The 20339-nt window shown below is 44.1% G+C and overlaps 1 protein-coding gene across 14 annotated transcripts in view; it reads left to right on the plus strand.

Moving 5' to 3' along the window:
* CASK (calcium/calmodulin dependent serine protein kinase) overlaps window positions 1-20339 on the plus strand; it is a 311008-nt gene that overhangs the window by 59951 nt on the left and 230718 nt on the right. For 8 of the 14 annotated variants that reach the window (XM_080652074.1, XM_080652077.1, XM_080652069.1 and 5 more), the window contains exon 2: window positions 15373-15503. In XM_080652074.1, the coding sequence (XP_080508200.1) occupies window positions 15373-15503 (131 nt within the window). The remainder of the gene's footprint in view (window positions 1-15372; window positions 15504-20339) is intronic. The other 6 variants (XM_080652072.1, XM_080652076.1, XM_080652068.1 and 3 more) reach the window with 1 other exon arrangement.

Below are 20339 nucleotides of genomic sequence, written 5' to 3' on the forward strand. Positions count from 1 at the left end.
TGATCCTGGTGGCAGTTGGACATCCCTCTCACAATCCAGGACTGCTGGCTCCCAACTGCTCGCCTGCCTGCCTTCCTGATTGGCCCTAACCGCTTCTGCCTGCGAGCCTGATCACCCCCTGACCACTCCCCTGCCAGCCTGATTGATGCCTAACTGCTCCCCTGCCAGCCTGATTGCCCCTAACTGCCCTCCCTGGCAGGCCTGGTCACCCCTAAATGCCCTCCGCTGCAGGCCTTGTACCCCCCAACTACCCTTCCCTGCAGGCCCGGTTGCCCCCAACTTCCCTACTCTGCCAGCCTGGTCACCCCTAACGGCCCTCCCCTGCAGGCTTGATCGCCCCCAACTGTCCTCCCTTGCAGGCCTGGTCCCTCCCAACTACCCTCCCCTGCTGGCCATCTTGTGGCAGCCATCTTGTGTCCACATGGGGGCAGTCATCTTGTGTCTTGGAATGATGGTCAATTTGCATATTACTTTTTTATTAGATAGGATAGAGGCCTGGTGCATGGGTGGGGGCTGGCTGGTTTGCCCTGAAGGGTGTCCTGGATCAGGGTGGGGGTTCCCTTGGGGCATGGGGTGGCCTGGCCAAGGGGCCTATGGTGGTTTGCTGGCTGGCCACGCCCCCCGGTGACCCAAGCGGAGGCCCTGGTATCTGGGATTTATTTATCTTCTGTAATTGAAACTTTGTAGCCTTGAGCGGAGACCAAGGCAGGCCAGGGCTGCTGAAGCTTGGCTTCCTCCATTGCTGGGGGCAACTCAAGCCTCCTGCTCTCTCCAGCTCTGTGGCTGCTGCCATTTTTGTTGGGATTTATTTATCTTCCATAATTGAAACTTTGTAGCCTGGAGCTACAAAGGGCTGGAGGAGCTTGGCTTCCTCCATTGCCCGGGAAACCCAAGCCTCCTGCTCGCTCTGTGGCCACAGCCATCTTGGTTGGGTTAATTTGCATACTCACTCCTGATTGGCTGGTGGGCATGGCTTGTGTGTGTAGCGGAGGTATGGTCAATTTGCATATTACTCTTTTATTAGATAGGATTGCTTTCAGAGAGGAAAGGAGAGGGAAAGAGAGAGAGAAACATCAATGATGAGAGAGAATCATGGATCAGCTGCCTCCTGCATGCCCCCTACTGGGGATCGAGCCCGCAACCTGGGCATGTGCCCTTACCGGGAATCGAACCTGGGACCCTTCAGTCCGCAGGCCAATGCTCTATCCACTAAGCCAAACCGGCTAGGGCTTGAACTTTATACTCCTCTCTAATTTTGCTCTAGACAGAGTAGGGCAACGTGGTAGGTTTACAGTTGTGAATATGTGAAACAGACTTCATTCCTGTATTATTATTCATTATTGAATTATTTTCCAGACGGGCAACTGTAAACCTACTTTTGCCCCACCCTGTAAATATTTAAGTCATTCTTTTGACTCACCCTCAACCACCCCCTAGTCAGTTACCCTGCTGTCTGTACATTTGTTTTCTGAAGTGTCTCTCAGCCGCCTCTCTTGTATCGGTTTGGGTCTTTGTCCTCCCTCATTTGGGCAAATGTGGTAACTTTCTCTTTGGTGCCCACCGGATTCTCAACCCGTACTCTACTCTCTGAGTCACCGTGATCTCTGGTCCCTTCTCCACCACTTCTCCCACCGCTCCCCCTCCAGGCTGGCAGCTTGTGGTATCCAGCACACAGCATGCTGTGACTCAGCTCTGGGCCATTGCACATACTACCACTTATTTCTGGAACCCTCCTCTGTCCCTTGTTCGCCCCAAAAATGTATTCATCTCTCAAGCCCTCCTAGGTGTCTGTGTGTCATGGAGGTTTCTCTGCCCACCTTCCTAGCCACAGATGATAAACTCTTAGTATTATACTATGTCAATACTTTGTTCTTTAATATTATTCTAAATGTACAGCCCTAGCTGGTTTGGCTCAGTGGATGGAGCGTTGGCCTGCGGACTGAAGGGTCCCGGGTTCGATTCCGGTCAAGGGCATGTACCTTGGTTGCGGGCACATCCCCAGTAGCGGGTGTGCGGGAGGCAGCTGATCGATGTTTCTCTCTCATCGATGTTTCTAACTCTCTATCCCTCTTCCTTCCTCTCTGTAAAAAATCAATAAAATATATTTTAAAAAAAAGTATGTACATATATCAGCAATCTATTAAATTGGGAGTTTCCTGAGGACAGTCACACTTTATTAATCTTCTTATGTTTGTTCTGTGCATTTTTTAGTCTTTTTTCATTGGGGAAAATGAGGTAAATGAATAGGGTAAAATAGCAATAGAATTTTTAGTGTCAGTGGTTTCATGTTTGTGGAAGTTCCTTAAATATGTAGCTTAAAAGGCCTAGCCGTGCACAACCAAGTCAGAGTTCTTACTTTGGAATGTCTTTTTTTTAAATATATTTTTATTGATGTCAGAGAGGAAGGAAAGAGAGAGGTAGAAACATCAATGATGAGAGAGAAGCATGGATCGGCTGCCTCCTGCACACCCCACACTGGGGACCGAGCCCGCAACCTGGGCATGTGCCCCGATCAGGAATTGAACCCTCTTGATTCATAGGTCAACGCTCAACCACTGAGCCACACTGGCCAGGCACTTTGGAATGTCTTACAGTTCTTCATATGTGTGTGTGTGTTCTATTTCTTTCCTCCTGTGTGTATTCTTTTTCCTTTTCTTATGTGTTACAAAACAAAATTTTCTACTCCCCTTGATACGTGCTCCCTCATAAATGAGCTAACAGACACCTAGGCTCCGTGCCCCTCTGCTTTGGCTCTAACCCCAGCCCTTAAAGCACGCGTGCACTTGAGCACACATTCACTCGATGAAATATTCCACAACTTCCGGATAAGCAGAAACTGCTACGTATGCTCTGCAGTCCTCTCATAAAAGTAGTGAATGGTGACTATGTAGACTCAGCCCAGAGGCTGATGTGCTACATAAAATCTCAAACGAGGTCTACCACACTTTGCACGGAATGATCGAGGTTTGACAGAGGTACCAATTATGCCAACACAAGTGCCGAATTAGTAAATGCTAGTCTTAAACCTCTATGAAGTGCTCGGCTTTGACAGCTGAGCCAGATTTGTTCTGTTACCTTATTGGAGATCCATGCCAACTGTTTCAAATAATCCTCCCCTTTCTATTTTCAGGAAACGAACTGAATTGTACTGAGCTTATTAATTCCTTTGTCAGGTTTCTGAGACTTTGATTTTCATAATTTTCCACTTCATGTGTGTTTCTTTAGCAGTAGCTATGATTAGATAAACTCTTTTCCTTTGGGTTGGTTTAGTCACTGTACCTAAAGTCCTTAGCTTGGGGTGTCTGTGCGTGTGTGTGTGTGTGTGTGTGTGTGTGTGTGTGTGTGTGTGTGTGTGTTGGAGGTGGCAGTAGGTACGAGAAATATTAAAGAGAAAAAACAGTGTCAGAACAATATCTCTGTCTTCCCATCACCACAAAGCAATAGGAAGACCAGGGAAGTGTTTATTGATGGCAATGGCTACACCAACAGTGGTGCTGAAATAAGAGGAAAAGACCATCGTATCTTTATTAGTCTCACTAGAGGCCCGATGCACGAAATTCGTGCAAGAGTAGGCCTTCGCAGCCACGGCGGCTGCCTCGATCCCATGGCTGCGCCCCGGCTTCATCCGGAAGGTCATCTGGAAGGACGTCTGGACGGCTCTTCGGTTGATTTCCATATTATGCTTTTATTGTTATAGCTTTTTATAGATGTTCATGTGTGTATAGGGCAGGGGTGGGCAAACTTTTTGACTCGAGGGCCACCATGGGTTCTTAAACTGGACCGGAGGGCCGGAACAAAAGCATGGATGGAGTGTTTGTGTGGACTAATATAAATTCAAAGTAAAGGAGCGGAGGGGAGAGCAAGAGAACCCTCCACTCTTTTGGCTCCGCGGGCCGGATAGAACAGCCGAACGGGCCGGATCCGGCCCGCGGGCCGTAGTTTGCCCACGGCTGGTCTAGGGTATAGTTTTCACAGTTTTATTCTTGCACTGCTAATGTTGTCATTAGTACCATTATATTTTTGTTTTGTATCCTTTTTACCTAGCCACCATCTATTTCCCAGAACTGTACAGAAAGTAGTAGGAAGATACAGATTGAGTACAAAAATACCTGTAAGTGCTATGATTTCGCAAAATTTTATATACTTATATAGAGTGATGTGATGGGATAAATTTATCAGTCCCTTGTTCATTTCTAGTTTGTTGTCTTTGATACAACCCCCAAATATATATAAAGGGCCTGGGACAGGGGTCCTCAAACTTTTTAAACAGGGGGCAATTTACTGGCCCTCAGACCGTTGGAGGGCTGGACTATAGTTTAAAAAAAAAAACTATGAACAAATTCCTATGCGCACTGCAGGCCCGGGACGCATCGGCTGCTAAGCAGGACAGGCAGCAGCACCCGGCGGGCCGGATCCATGTCCTCGGCAGGCCGCATGTGGCCCGCGGGCCGTAGTTTGAGGACCCCTGGCCTAGGATATACTACGCACTCATGGAGTTTATATTATAATATTAATACACTAGAGGCCCGATGCACAAAATTCGTGCTAGGGGCTTGGCCCTTGCAGCCACAGTGGCTTGCCTCGGCCCTTGCAGCCCCAGCTTCATCTGGAAGGTCATCCGGAGGGACATCCAGAAGGACGTTCGGCTGTCTGGTCTAATTTATTATTATAGATATGATATTATATATCAATATATATTACATAATATAAATACACCTATATATGTCCATGTATGTATACACAACACACACAGAGTCGATGCTCATGCTTTACAGTAATTATTTTGTATAAAATTGCCACAAACACTGAATGGATGAGTACTGCACCATTGTTCCCAATCAATATATAACCTGTCTTATGTGTGTTTCTGTTTGAAGGCCCCTTATTTCATATATGCTGATTGATTCTTTAACATTGAACTTCTGGCCAGTAGCCCTGTAAGTCATGCCTGAATGGAGCTTACCTAACACATGCATTTTCTCAGTACGGCACATCACAGCCGTCTTGCACTTAGGAACATTAGACAGCACTTCAGTACTACCCTTGGGAGCCACTTTAAACAGTGAAATCACCAACAAAAAGCACAAGATGCAAAAATTCCACTAAACAGTTGGCATAAAAGGACACTTGTTTACAGGAGAGCTGAAACAGGAAGGCGGTTTGACCTTGTTCAAGCTTTACTGGTAATGGGCGTGTCGGCCACGAACGTGCCACGAGTATTGATTTTGGATTACAAATACATTTTAGTGAGTAAGTGAATTCACAAATATTTAATCTGCAAATAATGAGAATTGACTGTCAACTCTGTGTGTGTGTGTGTGTGTGTGTGTGTGTATGAATTTATTCATTTATTTTTGGTCTTCAATAGAGTAGGCCTTTACTCTATTAAAAATTATATAAAATTCATATTAGCCACGGAGCTGGAGAGAGCAGGAGGCTTGAGTTGCCCCCGGCGATGGAGGAAGCCAAGCTTCAGCAGCCCTGGCCTGCCTTGGTCTCCACTCCAGGCTACAAAGTTTCAATTGTAGAAGATAAATAAATCCCAGATACCAGGGCCTCCACTTGGGTCACCGGGGCGCGTGGTCGGCCTGCAAACCACCACAGGCCCCTCGCCCAGTAGTACACACACCCTTTACTTTTGTTCATTGCTTGTTCTGTTCACAGTTGTTTCACATCTCTTGTGGTTCATTGTACAGTTGTTTATAAGTATAATGAAGCTCCTAGGACTGGAATATGTACAGGAAGTTCATCCCATTTATCAAAGGTTTCCTGAGACACAATATGTTTTTGTAAACCTCTTATAGGGTGAGAACTTTATATTACAGATGTCGTCCCAAAGTTTATATATAACAACTTCAAATATCATTTTAAATTTAGTTCCAGTAGACGTAAAATGACAGTGAACGTAATTCATATTGGCTTTATGTTTGAGATAAAAACACTTTTGTTCGTATTTATCAGGTCATTTAAAATAATTTGTATTATACAGATAGGTAAAAAATTAAGACCTCCTTTGATTAGCAAGATCTCAGGGATATACCACTCAGTCATTAAAATCATTCCTTTTAACTGGGAAATATATGTATTTGAGGACTATATAGAGTGTGGTATATATTTTGTAAAGAATAATAATAAAATGAAGACCCATCCATCATTCACATTAAGAATCGAGCATTAAAAGCCTCTTCCCAATCATGAACCCGTCCATAGCCACTGTCCTGGCTTTGTATTAATCATCCCTTTGGGTTTTTTAATGGCTTTATTACCTATGTATGTATTCCTAAACAGTGTATTGTTTAGTCTTTAAAACCTGAGTAGTGCAATGGAATACTGTGCAGCTGTAAAAGAAGGATATCTTACCCTTTGGGACAGCATGGAGGGACCTGGAGAGTATCATGCTAAGTGAAATAAGCCAAACTGAGAAAGACAAATCTCACATGATCTCATTTATTTGTGGAATCTAATGAATGAAATAAATTGACCAACAAAATAAGACTCAAAGCAGGGAGGCATGGAAGAGACTGACATACCTCGATGTGGGGTTGGGAGGACGAGAAGACATAAACCAAAGAACTTATATACTTACTAGAGGCCCGGTGCACGAAAATTCGTGCACGGTAGTGGGGCATGGCCCTTGGGGGGATGTCCAACTGCTGTAGAGGCCAGAGAAGCTCTACCTCCACCGCTGCACTCGCCAGCTGTGAGCCCGGCTTCTGGCTGAGTGGTGTTCCCCTGTGGGAGTGCACTATCTCCTGCGTTGAGTGTCTGCCCCCTGGTGGTCAGTGCACATCATAACGACTGGTCATTCTGCCGTCTGGTCAATTTGCATATTAGCCTTTTATTATATAGGATAGGCATGGCCCATGGATACAGGCAGTAGGGTAGTGAAGGGGGTGGGCAGTGAGAAGGGACTGGAAGGAGGGGGGGAGAGGAAGGGGGATGGGAGGTATCTGTAATACTACCAACCATAAAAATATATATAAAAATAGAAAAGAAACACTTCAGTAGCACGCAGACACTTGGCTGTGTAAGGAGAGGGCAATCTTCGCACTTTTGTAGAAAGACTTTCAGAAGGGAAGCTGAGCAGCCACTCCTGCTCACAGTCCGGCTTCAGATATCCTGACAGCATAGAGGGGAAGTCCCGAGTGAATTACTGGGTTCCTCGCGGCAGGATGGCGGCGCTGTGGTGCAGGGCTGGGAACTGAGCATCGGCAGGGATGCGCTCAGGGCCTGGGCTGCTCTGCATCTTCTGCTCCGGCTCGGGGATGGAGACGTGCCTCCAGCTCCCGGGAAGAGAACACGACTGTGGAGCGAGTGGGAGTGCTCTGCTGATCAGTCAGCAGAGGAGAGCAGGAATAGGCGGCAGAGGAGAGCAGGAATGTGATCAGCAAAAGCAAACCCAAAAACCTGTCCCGGCTTCCTTGGTCCTTCAAGCTTCAGGTTACAAAGGTGACCTGTGGCAGTGGACATACACGAGGGCACATGACCTTCAGCCTCAGGTCTCCCTGGCTTGTGCTCCGGGGCTTCCCTTCATGTGTCTTCTGTGCCGGGTCACCTACTTGCCATCCCTTGCCATCATCCCCTTCGCTGGTGTCCTCTCCTGTTTGGGCAAACACATTCTACCATTCCTTGTGCAGAAGCGGTGCATTGCAAGTGATTTGAGCTCTTTAATACCTAAAAATGTCACCCTCCTCGCCGGGACCACCTCACCCCCGCAGAGCACCTCACCCCCACTTTGGGAACCTGGAAGTCCTCCTGGCCTACACTTTTCTGTTAAACTTCACAGCATCATGTGTGCACGTGGCTCTGTTACCTGTTTTGCTGAGTACTTAGTGGATCCCTTTAATTTGGACAACTCGTGATTTGGGTCGTGGGAAATTTTGTTGGATCATTCCTTTGAGTTCCTTCCCTCCGTTTTCTTTGTTCTTTTTGCTCCACTTTCTGGCAGTTTCCCTCAACTGGGTCGGCCAGCCCTTCTATTGCGTTTGGAAGGTCTTCGTGTGTTGTTGTTGTTGTTGTTGGTTTTGTTTTTTTCAAGAGCCCCTTGGTGTTTGTTTCCTGAAAGTCCTGTTTTTGTGTCTTGGTTATAACATCTTCCTGATGCCCTGACCGGTTTGGCTCAGTGGATAGAGCGTCGGCCTGCGGACTGAAGGGTCCCAGGTTCGATTCCGGTCAAGGGCATGTACCTTGGTTGCGGGCACATCCCCAGTGGGAGGTGTGCAGGAGGCAGCTGATCGATGTTTCTCTCTCATTGGTGTTTCTAGCTCTCTATCCCTCTCCCTTCCATTCTTTGAAAAATCAATAAAATATATTTTAAAAAATAATCTTCCTGAGGATAGGAATATTAGTTTGACGTTGTCTTCTTCTCAAGTCTGTTTCCTTATCTAAGTTGCTCTTGCTGTTTGTTTTGATCTGTCTTCCAAATTAGAGACTCCTCCGATGCCTTGGAAGTTTCGTTCTCTGCTCATCATGATTAGGAACAGAGCAGGTCTTGACCGGGGCAGTTTCTCCCTCCCCTCCCCGATCCCCCACCCCCTCCCCGGGGACATTTGACAATGTCGAGACACTTTTGGTTGCCAAAACTGGCTGAGGGGATGCTGTTGGCATCTAGCAGATAGAGGCCGGGACACTGTTAAGCATCCTCCAATGCACAAGACATCCTCGCGCAGCTATTCCAGCCGATGGCAGTGGCGCTGAGGTGGGGAGGCTGCAATAGTAACTGCAAGCGGGTTGAGAGCTCTGAACTTGCCGGCAGAACTTGGTGACTTGGTGTTTCAAGGGAGGGTGGTCTGGTTTAGTGGTTTGAACAACTTCATGTCATTATCTTCAGGTCTTTTCTCCCGGGCTGGTCGGATAGTCAGGAGAAAATCTTGCCTCTTTCTCTGAAGGATCAAGATCTAGCGTCTAACATCCTATTAAGGGGAAAAGGGATGGGGGCTGTCTGCATTGAGTTGGTGTGTGAGCACATAAGCCCGTTGCTTTCCATATAGTATCTACTTCCTCAACAGCCTGTGTCCCCCGTTCTCAGACCTAATGTTTGACCCTCTCTAGAGAATGTATCTCTGAGGATGAGGTTGGGGCAGTTACCCAGGAGCATGGGAACAGGAGGGGTTTAGAGCTCTAATTGCTTCCCTAATAGATTTCATTCAAACCGCGTTATTTTAGCCCCCCCTTCTCCCTTAGTTCCAGAGTTATCTCGCGCTGCCAGTTCAAATGCTTCCTGAGGATTCTGCAGGGGCGGGCAGTTGGGAGGGACCAGGCCTGCAAGGGAGGGCAGTTGTGGGCGACCAGGCCAGCAGGGCTGGGCAGTTGGGGGGGACCAGGCCTGCAAGGGAGGGCAGTTGTGGGCGACCAGGCCAGCAGGGGAGGGCAGTTGGTGGGTACCAGGCCTGCAAGGGAGGGCAGTTGCGGGCGACCAGGCCAGCAGGGGAGGGCAGTTGGGGGCGACCAGGCCAGCAGGGGAGGGCAGTTGGGGGGGACCAGGCCTGCAAGGGAGGGCAGTTGTGGGCGATCAGGCCAGCAGGGGAGGGCAGTTGGTGGGGACCAGGCCTGCAAGGGAGGGCAGTTGGAGGGGACCAAGCCAGCAGGGGAGGGCAGTTGGGTTTGGTTGTGAACTTTCATTAATTTCCCTTTGGCCGAAACCGGTTTGGCTCGGTGGATAGAGCGTCGGCCTGCGGACTCAAGGGTCCCGGGTTCGATTCCGGTCCAGGGCATGTGCCTTGGTTGCGGGCACATCCCCAGTGGGAGGTGTGCAGGAGGCAGCTGATCGATGTTTCTCTCTCATCGATGTTTCTAGCTCTCTATCCCTCTCCCTTCCTCTCTATAAAGTATCAATAAAATATATTTAATAAAAAAAAATTTCCCTTTGTAGTTCAGCTTTCCCAGCTATGCCAGGCCAGTTGCCGCTACTGCATCTGCTTTCTTCCCAAATTTGATGATGATTCCTGTTGTCTCTCATTCTCCCAGTCCTTTAAAAACAATTTAACCCCTTGGGTGTCATTGTAATGGGGTTTGGGGAGGACAATGAGCTGCATTGTATTCAATCTATCCTCATTTCCTAGAAACCAACATACTATATTCTAGCAATAGTTCATCAAGTTCTAGCCTCTTTTTGGGGTATTTACTTTTGGTATCAGAATGGTTCATTTCCTAGACTTAACCTTTCTTCACATAAATGAAAACTAGAGATTATTCTGTGTCTCCATAGAGTCACAGCTGCTTTCTTTTTAAAAAAATATATTTTATTGGTTTTTACTGAGAGGAAGGGAGAGGGAGAGAGAGTTACAAACATCGATGAGAGAGAAACATCGATCAGCTGTCTCCTGCACACCACCTACTGGGGATGTGCCCGCAACCAAGGTACATGCCCTTGACCGGAATTGAACCTGGGACCTTTCAGTCCGCAGGCCGATGCTCTATCCACTGAGCAAAACCAGCCAGGGAGACAGCTGCTTTCTTTTCAAAACCTTAGGAATGTTATAGCAATATTCACTTGTAACATGTCCTGGTTTCATGGACCTTTTACTTAAAAACAGAATTTGCAAGCAGCCACCTGCCCCCAGGAGAACCTTGTGTTACCATCCCAGTCAATATTCTTAAAGAGTTGAATAAAGAATATGTGTTTCATCGAGTCTGAAATACCCTCAATTATCTTATTTCACTTTTAGTAATACCCTGGCCAGAATTAGTGGAAATATGAGAAAGACAGTAGTTTATCACGATAGCTTACAACTATCCCTATCAATATCCCCCCCCCCATAAACGCTCTAGAATTGACTGTACTATAGACTAAAAAAATTAAGAATAAAATTTCAAACATCACAAAAGAGTTTAGGTCTGCCCTAGCCAGTTTGCTCAGGGTATAGAGTGTCGGCCTGCGGACGGAAGGGTCCCAGGTTTGATTCCGGTCAAGGGCATGTATCTCGGTTACAGGCTCGATCCCCAGTAGGGGGTGTGCAGGAGGCAGCCAATCGATGATGTTCCTCTCTCATTGATGTTTCTATCTCTGTATCCCTCTCCCTTTTTCTCTCTCTAAAAAAGAAAAAATCAATAAAAACATATTTTTTAAAAAAGTTTAGGTCAGACTGAAACCTAGGCCCTCTGATTTTTTTGCTGTTTCTTGAACTTTCATTCAATTATCCTATATAATAAAGATGTAATATGCAAATGGTCATTACGCCGTGAAGCGTAACGACCGGATCACGGATCAGCAGGAGGGTGAGGCAGCGAGCTACAGGCGGCAGTGGAGAGCTACAGGAGGGGGCAGGGCAGCAAGCTATGAGGGGAGGGGCGGGGGGCGGATGGAGCTACAGGAGGGCGGGGCAGCGAGCTACCATCTACAAGCAGGCAGTGGAGAGCTACAGGAGGGGGCAGGGCAGCAAGCTATGAGGGGGATGAGGGGGGGGAGCTACAGGAGGGCAGGACAGCAAGCTATGGGGGGGGCAGGGGGAGCTACAGGAGGGTGGCAGTGAGCTACTGGCACACAGATTGGTGCACAGGGCTTCTAGTAATTAATAAGTTTAATACAGTAGATGTATTATATACACTTTATTGAACCCCACCCCTTTTAACATGGAAAACCAAACTAGATTCTCTCATAGCCAGCATCTCTTTAACCTATTGACCAAATAAATGTACTGTAATCGGGTCCTGCTAAAATTATAGAGCCTACATACTCATTTAAATGCTCATCAGCTTCCACTGAGTTTCTAGTGATGCTTTGGATCACACAGAACACCTGACGTATATCTCAGTGTCCCTTTTTGGTTTTAAATGTGGTTTACCTTTGCTAACCCCGTGGAGGTCATTGAGGGGCCGAAGACCCTTGGAAATGCTTTCCTTGTGACCTGTCTTCAGCTCATCAATAATTCATAGATAAAATCATTTTTTTTTGGCCTCACACTATAAAATTAGCCTAAAGAACTGAAGCACGCCCTAGCCGGTTTGGCTCAGCGGATAGAGCGTCGGATTGCGGACTGAAGGGTCCCCGGTTCAGAGAGTCCCAAGGGTTTATGTGTGGACGGAGACCAACTACGTTAAGCTTTTCCTAAGATTGCTTGCTCTTGTCAGGATAAGTGGTCACAAGACATCCAGATTGAGAATGGAAACATTGGTGGGTGCCCTGTCTCACTTTGTCACATTGTCTTCTCACAAAGCAACATTTTTGAATAGTTTGGGGTGATTATGGAAAGGGGCCTTTTTCTGTAGAGCTCTAAAAGGTGTGTTATTGCCCTTCTTTTCTTTGCGGTTCAGCTTTATGAGATTGTTTCAGGAGAGATTTGAAGCTGCAGTGTAATTGATGTCCTGATGATGCCATGATGAAATCCACAATGCATATGATCCCAGCGAAATGTTTATATCTGGGTTACACTCTATTCTTTTGCTTGTCCTCTAAGTGAAAGAAAAAAGACCAACTTATACTTGAAGGCAAGCAGTACCACGAGAGTAAATGAAGAACCTTCTCTTTCTGCTGATTAACCACATGCATCCAGGTGTACTGTTTCTTTTTAATACGCTTTTATTGATTTGAGAGAGAGAGAGGAAGGCAGAGGGATAGAGAGAGAGAAACATCCATGATGAGAGAGAAACATCACCGATCGGCTGCCTCCTTCACACCCGCTACTGGGGATTGAGACTGCAACCTGGGCATGTGCCCTGACCAGGAATCGAATCACCGGCTGGGCAGGTGTACTGTTTTTACCTGTCAAAGCCAATGAGGGTGTTTTGTTGTGTTCTCTTTTGATGTGTGTTTTTTCTGAGGAGGTGAAAAATACACACATGTACATGTGAGTGTATTTAACGACCTAAACCCGTGGTCGGCAAACTGCGGCTCGCGAGCCACAAGCGGCTCTTTGGCCCCTTGAGTGTGGCTCTTCCACAAAATACCACGGCCTGGGTGAGTCTATTGTGAAGAAGTGGCGTTAGAAGAAGTTTAAGTTTAAAAAATGTGGCTCTCAAAAGACATTTCAATCGTTGTACTGTTGATATTTGGCTCTGTTGGCTAATGAGTTTGCCAACCACTGACCTAAACCATTCTAGACTACTATAGTATACTAGAGGCCTGGTGCATGAAATTCGTGCACGGGTAGGGTCCCTAGGCCTGACCTGAGATCGGACCGATCTTCCACGGCTGCCAGGGAAGATCAGCTCTGTGTATGGGGCAACCAGCGGGGCAATCGGGGCCTCGCTCACACCCACCTTGGCCTGGAGCCGTCCACGTTCACTGCCACCCACCCCCGGTTCCCCGTTCCCCATTGGGCGATCAGAGCCTGCCGGCCGAGGGGAGGGACTGAGAGGTTGGCCAGCAGGCCCTGATCAGGTGATCGGGGCCCGCGGGCTGGGGGCAGCTCCGGCATTGAGTGTCTTCCCCCTGGTGGTCAGTGCGCGTCATAGCAACCGGTCATTCCGCCGTCCGGTCGATTTGCATATTACGCTTTTATTATATAGGATTGCTATTGCATTTGGTATTATTCAGTAGTTTATTCAAGAATGTAGAAATCTTATCTTTGGATTGTCTTTAGTTCAGACACTTATTGGATAACTAGTAATCACAAGGATGTGTGTGTGTTTTAATGCCTGGCCCTGGCATTGGTATTTCATCAATCATCCCGTTTTGAAAGCCACCAATTTCAATTGAGGAGAGGACTGGGGAAGCAAATGATTGGACCAGTGACACTCTGCCGGTAGAAATTACTGCCTTCCCTGTGGCAGTTTAGAACAATTCCAAACTGAAGTTTGAGAAAGAGGAAGGATTTCTCTGAGGTTTCAAGTGAGACTGGCGCCGCTGTTGGCCACCAAATCATGGCACGACTCTGTTTTGGTGAAGTGCCTATTGCGGTGTTTTGCCCAGGTTTTATTAGCGTGGATTTTCTTTTCTTTTACTTCGGAATTATTTCTGTATTTTGGTTCTCGACTGAATATGTGTATTGCAGACCCCTTCTCTCTGTGGGATTTTAAGCAGAAACATATCAGATTTTCAGTTTTAAAACATCCCTGCAGGAATGACTAGGAAAAGTTTTTAAGTATTTCTGGTAGAAAATGGTAGTGGCCTAGATTACGGTTTGAGACATGGAGAGAAGTGGACAGGATTCAGAGCTATTTGGGATAAACTCAATAGGAATTGTTAGTGAAGATTTAGGACAGTTGTGGCTGCGAGGAAGGGGTCAAGAATGACAAGTTTCTGGTTCAAAATATAAAAGCTATGAATATTAAAGGATATATGCACCCCTGTGTTCATAGCAGCACAATTTACAATAGCTAAGATTTGAAAACAGCCTAGGTGCCCATCAGCAGATGACTGGATCAGAAAACTATGTTACATCTACACAATGGAATACTATGCTGCCATAAAAAAGAAGGAATTCTTACCATTTGTAGGCACCTGGCTGGAATTGGAGAGCATTAGGCTAAGTGAAATAAGCCAGTCAATGAAAGAAAAATACCACATGATCTCACTCATTTGGGGATAATAAAGAACATTATAAACTGATGAACAAAAAGATAGGTACAGAGGCAGTAAAGCATCAAACAGACTGTCAAATTACCGCGGGATGGCCGAAACCGGTTTGGTTCAGTGGATAGAGCGTCGGCCTGCGGACTGAAGGGTCCCGGGTTCGGTTCCGGTCAAGGGCATGTACCTTGGTTGCGGGCACATCCCCAGTGGGAGGTGTGCAGGAGGCAGCTGATCGATGTTTCTCTCTCATCGATGTTTCTAGCTCTCTATCCTTCTCCCTTCCTCTCTGTAAAAATATCAATAAAATATATTTAAAAAAAAAAATTACCGCGGGACAGTTAGGGAGAGGTGGGGGAAATAAGAGATCAACTGAAGGACTTATATGCATGCATATAAGAATAACCAACGGATGCAAAACATTGGGGGGTGAGGGCATGTATGGGAGTGGGGTGGGGGGGGCAATGGTAAGATATGTACACATATAATACCTTAATAAAAAAAATTTTTTTAAAAGAAAGAAAAATGCACAGTATAAAATGTCCTTTTAAAAAAAAAGCTATGAATATTGCCAGTAATCGATTTCTTATTTTGCTTAATATGTTGGTAATATAAAGAGAAAATTACAAAGATTCTTTGCCTTGAATATAAGAATGCTATTTAGAGTTTCTGAAATTGATTTTGGAATGCAATTTTGTTTTCTGTTTTTCTGGTTTAATAACTTTGTTATGAATTCCTTACCTCATGAATTATAGAAACATATATTCAAAATTACATCACTTAAAAAAACCCCACAAAATTGCATCACTTAAATTTGATTTTGAAAACTCTAGCTGTAGTAGACAATGAAATATCAGTAGGATTTTGAAGGGAAATAGAACTTAAGAGAATCAACGAATTAACCGTGGCTTTTTTTTTTCCAGGGGTCCCTTCAGTGTTGTCCGACGATGTATCAACAGAGAAACTGGGCAACAATTTGCTGTAAAAATTGTTGATGTGGCCAAGTTCACATCCAGTCCAGGGTTAAGTACAGAAGGTAAGAGATGGATTTCAAGTAAGTTATTTGATGTCTGGCTTTATTTCACCTCCAAAATCCATTTATCAACCTAACCTTCATCTGGGGGGTGGGGAAACGGAGGGTATAATGTAGTTAGAATTTGAGAGATAGAGTTATTTACAGAGTTATAAAGTCATCTATGATTGCTTATAAGCCTGTGTTTTACTAGGAAAAAAGTGAATTCAGAACATATATTTTAGGGTCTAATTTTGAGTCTCATGGTACAGAACGTGGGATGGGAAGGGAGGGGTGAAATAATGACAAAGATACGATAATTGCAGGTTAAAAAAGAACGCAAATGGATTTTCTTCAAGTCCGTAACTTTAGGAATATGATCTAAAAGAACTAAAAGACTCATATCACATTGGGCTTAAGTCACACATGGTGTCCTAGTATATGTGAAACCTTGAAAGATCAGTACTGTTAGGACTTGCAGGACTTAAAATTTCGTTTCAAGACGTTGCTATGCGATCATATTCATGTGTAAATATTTGCACACAGTATGTAAGCATTTAACATTATTTATTTTTATAGTTTTTAAGCCATAGTTTCCTGGAGCCACAATTCAAATGTGCTCATACTTCCTATGGCACAATTATTATATTTTTCTAATTAGCTGTCTTCTAACTTGACACTTTTTCACAGTCCGGTAGAAGGTGTATCTTTCTTTAGTCCTTTCCATTTTAATCCCAGGAGAAAACCGAAGGCAGAGTGGCCTATTTCTCTTTTATAAATACTATAAAATGTGGCACGTCAACGAATTAAAATCTGTATATATACACAGTGTCTTGCATATCAACAATGTTATCATAGTAATGGGCAGATCCATATAATTACAAAATATGGATGGTCAGCGGTTTATACAGTTTAGTGGCCCTGATTGCCAGCCAGGTCTAGGGACCCTACCCATGCACAAATTTCGTGCACTAAGCCTCTAGTTTACTAATAACTTTGATAACAGAATTAACCTCTGCACAGAAATATAGTCCAACTAGAGGCCCGGTGCACAAAATTAGTGCACTGGTGTGTGTGGGGGTGTCGTTCAGTCCAGAATTACTGACATAATCATATTAAATACATATCCATATGCTGTATAATGGTGACCAACCATTAGGTTGATATATATTATATCAAAGGAGGCTTTGGGAAGTAGAAGTCCACGTAGTATGAGCTCCAACTTAATCTGTTCCTGCAGATCTTTTTTTTTAGGATCATTGCTTTCAAATACTTCCGTAATTTTTTAAAATATTATTTTCTCTATGCTGATTATAAAAGATTCATGGAGGTTGTTACTCATAAAGAATCAGTAACTGATTTTTTCGTTCTTTGAAATTTTGTGGTAAGATTTAGAGGTTTTACATCTCATGGTTTCATGCTCTAGAATTGGTTATTATTTACATTATAAATTATTTTATACGTTCAGCAGAATTTAAAATTTACTTCTAACCAGGCTTTACAACTACATTATGTCTCCTAAAACTTTTTAACTGCATTTAAGTTTAATATACTGTATTTGGTTTTCTGTTCCTTTGTCAACTAATAAAGAAAACCTTCCTGAGCATTGATTGAGGTAATTCTGCATAAACCTAGTTTATTAAATGTATCAATGCATTGAATCTTTATTTCTGTTCAATGTTCTGATACTGTTGATGAACTGTTAGTAAGACTCCAGTTTCAAGTCAAAAGTCTAAATCAATTACTCAATATACCTATAATATGTTGATTGAGTTCATCATTATACCTAATTCTGAATCCATCCAGGCTAAAGACAGTTTAGGAAGACAATTAATTACCTTCTCACTTGGCTGAAGATGTTTATTGGTGGCTGACCATCTTTTGATTGTACCTACCAGGGAGTCAAATGCCAAACATTTTTAAAGAGGGCATTGGCATGTAGTACATGCCTCTTAGTTTAAGTCTTGCCTTTACCTAATATACTAGAGGCCCAGTGCACGAAATTCGTGCAAGGGTTTTGGCCCTGGCCCCCACCCGCTGCCGCCGTAGCCCCCGCTCACCACCACTGCAGCCGGGGGCCTCTGCCTTGGCCCCCGCCCGCTGTGGCTTTGTCCAGAAGGCCGTCCAGTCTAATTAGCATATTACGCTTTTATATTATAGATGGGAAAGTGTAGCTCACTCCTTCATTGCTTTGGCTACATACATGTCTTCAAGTCCTGTTCTGAAGACAAGGCCAGGTCATTCCATTGATCCTCTGTGGCAGGGCCACAGCCTGTAGATATTAAAAGATACCCAGTTGAATTCTACGTATTACTCATGCCTTTATCTGGTTTTCATCAGAGTTAAATGTTCCTCAAATAAAAGTGTGCAATTCGTTTTTTATGTTTATGCACCAAAATGGAGTTTTCCCACCTCGTTTAACACCATGATCGAGAAACATAATCAAAATTTTATCTCCACTCGTGACCTTTTTTTTTGGCAGTGGACTTCCCATACCCTCCACTCACCATGTTCACACTAGCTTACTTTATTCTAATTTGAACACATTTCATTATTATATATATATTTTATATATTTATCAAAAATAAAACATTTTTTTCATCATTTACAACCTCTTCGAACACTGTCCTCCCCGCCCCCCCCCCCCCCAACTCCCAACTTCTTTAAATTCTTTTCCCGTCACTATAGGCAAAAAATGGTGAGGGTCCCAAATGACCTCATTCATGGCTAAAGAGAGGAGATGCATATTTTGAAGTGAAATGTAACACAACAGAAAGTTCAAATCAGTTCATAGGAGAATATCTAGAAATACTGTATCTGTAGTTACCATTACATTCTCTTCTAATTAAACCTGTCTCAGGCAACAGATCATTTAACATGTTAGTCGTTATTCTTTTTCTTTTTGTCTTGTAGTTTATTTGATCTTTGTCATTGTCTCAGCATTGTTTCCTGTTTTCTTAGTGCATTTGTACTCAAATATACTATTGAGTAAAATACATTTTATAAAGGGCCACCTGGGCATGAACATGTACTGTGATTTGGCTAGGTCTTCACAATGCAAACACAAATAAAAAGAGCATCTACTCTTAAGAGACTTACAGTTTAATAGTCTCCAACTAACATTTTTATGAGAAAGCATATCCAATAATTCTAAGTATAATGTTCACATTAGCTTTTGAAATGAAATATGTACATTGGTTGGAGACCACTTATATATGATTTAATATTTTAAATTCTTATTACGCCACTGAAGATGAGATATTATAATTATTTGAATATCTCTTTTCCCTTTAAAATCACAATTTTTTTCTTCAATGAGGATTTTTAATGTACAGGCTGCAGAATATCCAAGAACCCCTTAAGTTGTATGCAGAATTATGTATATATGTTCACTTTCCTAGGAAGAACATCCACAGCTTTTATTATGTTCCTACACTGTCATATTATTTCCTAAATGGTTCAGAATATCTTCTTTCACATTGGCATGTTGCTTCTGACTTGAGGATATTTTTGTACTTACATACACAATCCCCATTAATGAAATTCCTTTATTATGATCTTAAACTTTTAATTAATAGACATTCTATCTCTTGCTCTGCTGAGACACTTGTGAAATTTAGATATCAAAATTAATTCAGGCAAAGTACTATAGAAAACACAAAAAAGGTAAGATGTATGGAATGGGACACTGAATTGACAGAGTTCTGAGATCCTGAAGGGACTCAATTCTTCTTTTTTAATATGTTTTTATGGATTTCAGGAAGAGGGCGAGAGAGAGAATCACTGATTGGCTGTCTGGTGCACACCCCCTTCTGGGGATCAAGCCCGCAACCCAGGCATGTGCCCTGACCTGGAATTGAACTGTAACCTCCTGGTTCATAGGTCGACACTCAACCACTGAACCACACTGGCCGGGCAGGACTTAATTCTTTATGGTTTAATTTTTAAAGTTCAAAACTGGTGGTTTTTATTTTGGAATATTAATTAGGCAGCCCTGCTAGTGGTTCTCAACCTGTGGGTTGCGACCCACAGGTTGAGAACCGCTGCTGTAGAGCCTAAGACCATCAGAAAACACAGATATTTACATTACAATTCATAACAGTAGCAAAATTACAGTTATGAAGTAGCAACGAAAATAATTTTATGGTTGGGGGTCACCACAACATGAGGAACTGTGTTAAAGGGCCGCGGCATTAGAAAGGTTGAGAACCACTGGTCTAGAAAGAATATAGATGGGGTTCCAGTTTGTTTAGTCTTCATGACTATCTCATTCTACAAGTTCCAAATAGCAGGTGATGTCAGCAAAATCCGAGGAGTGAGGACCTTCCACACTTCTCATCTCCATAAAAGCAACAGTAGCACTGGCAAAAACTGTCATAATCAACTTTTTCAGAACGCTGGAACTTCGCCAAAGGCTTGCAGCTTTTCAGGAAGAATTTCTTCAAGGAAAACAGCTTATTCTTGATAAGAACAGTGACCTTTGTGGCATTTTAACTGGCCCCAGGCCCATTCCTTGCTCTCTAGCTCCACAGTAACCTTGAAAACAGTTCATAATCATGGTAAAAAAGAAAAGAAAAAACTATGTACAGAGATGGAACATCTTCACAGCCTCATGGCCAGGAAGTTGGCATCATTTAACCTGCCTGGAAGACTCCACTTGCAAGGCTTGAGGCAGAGGATAGCAGTGGGGCAAGCGGAAAGCTAACCTAAAAGCAAATAAAAGCTGATGAAGGAGATGTCTCTAGGGGCCCTGAAAAGCTACAGCATATTCTTGGGAATCAAGAAGACCATGCAGCCCAACCGAGGGTGACTTGGTTGGTTGGAGTGTGGTCCAGTCCACCAAAAAGTGAAGGGTTCGATTCCCTATCAAGGCACATA

Source organism: Plecotus auritus (assembly GCF_963455305.1).
Source record: "Plecotus auritus genome assembly, chromosome: X".
NCBI lineage: Eukaryota > Metazoa > Chordata > Mammalia > Chiroptera > Vespertilionidae > Plecotus > Plecotus auritus.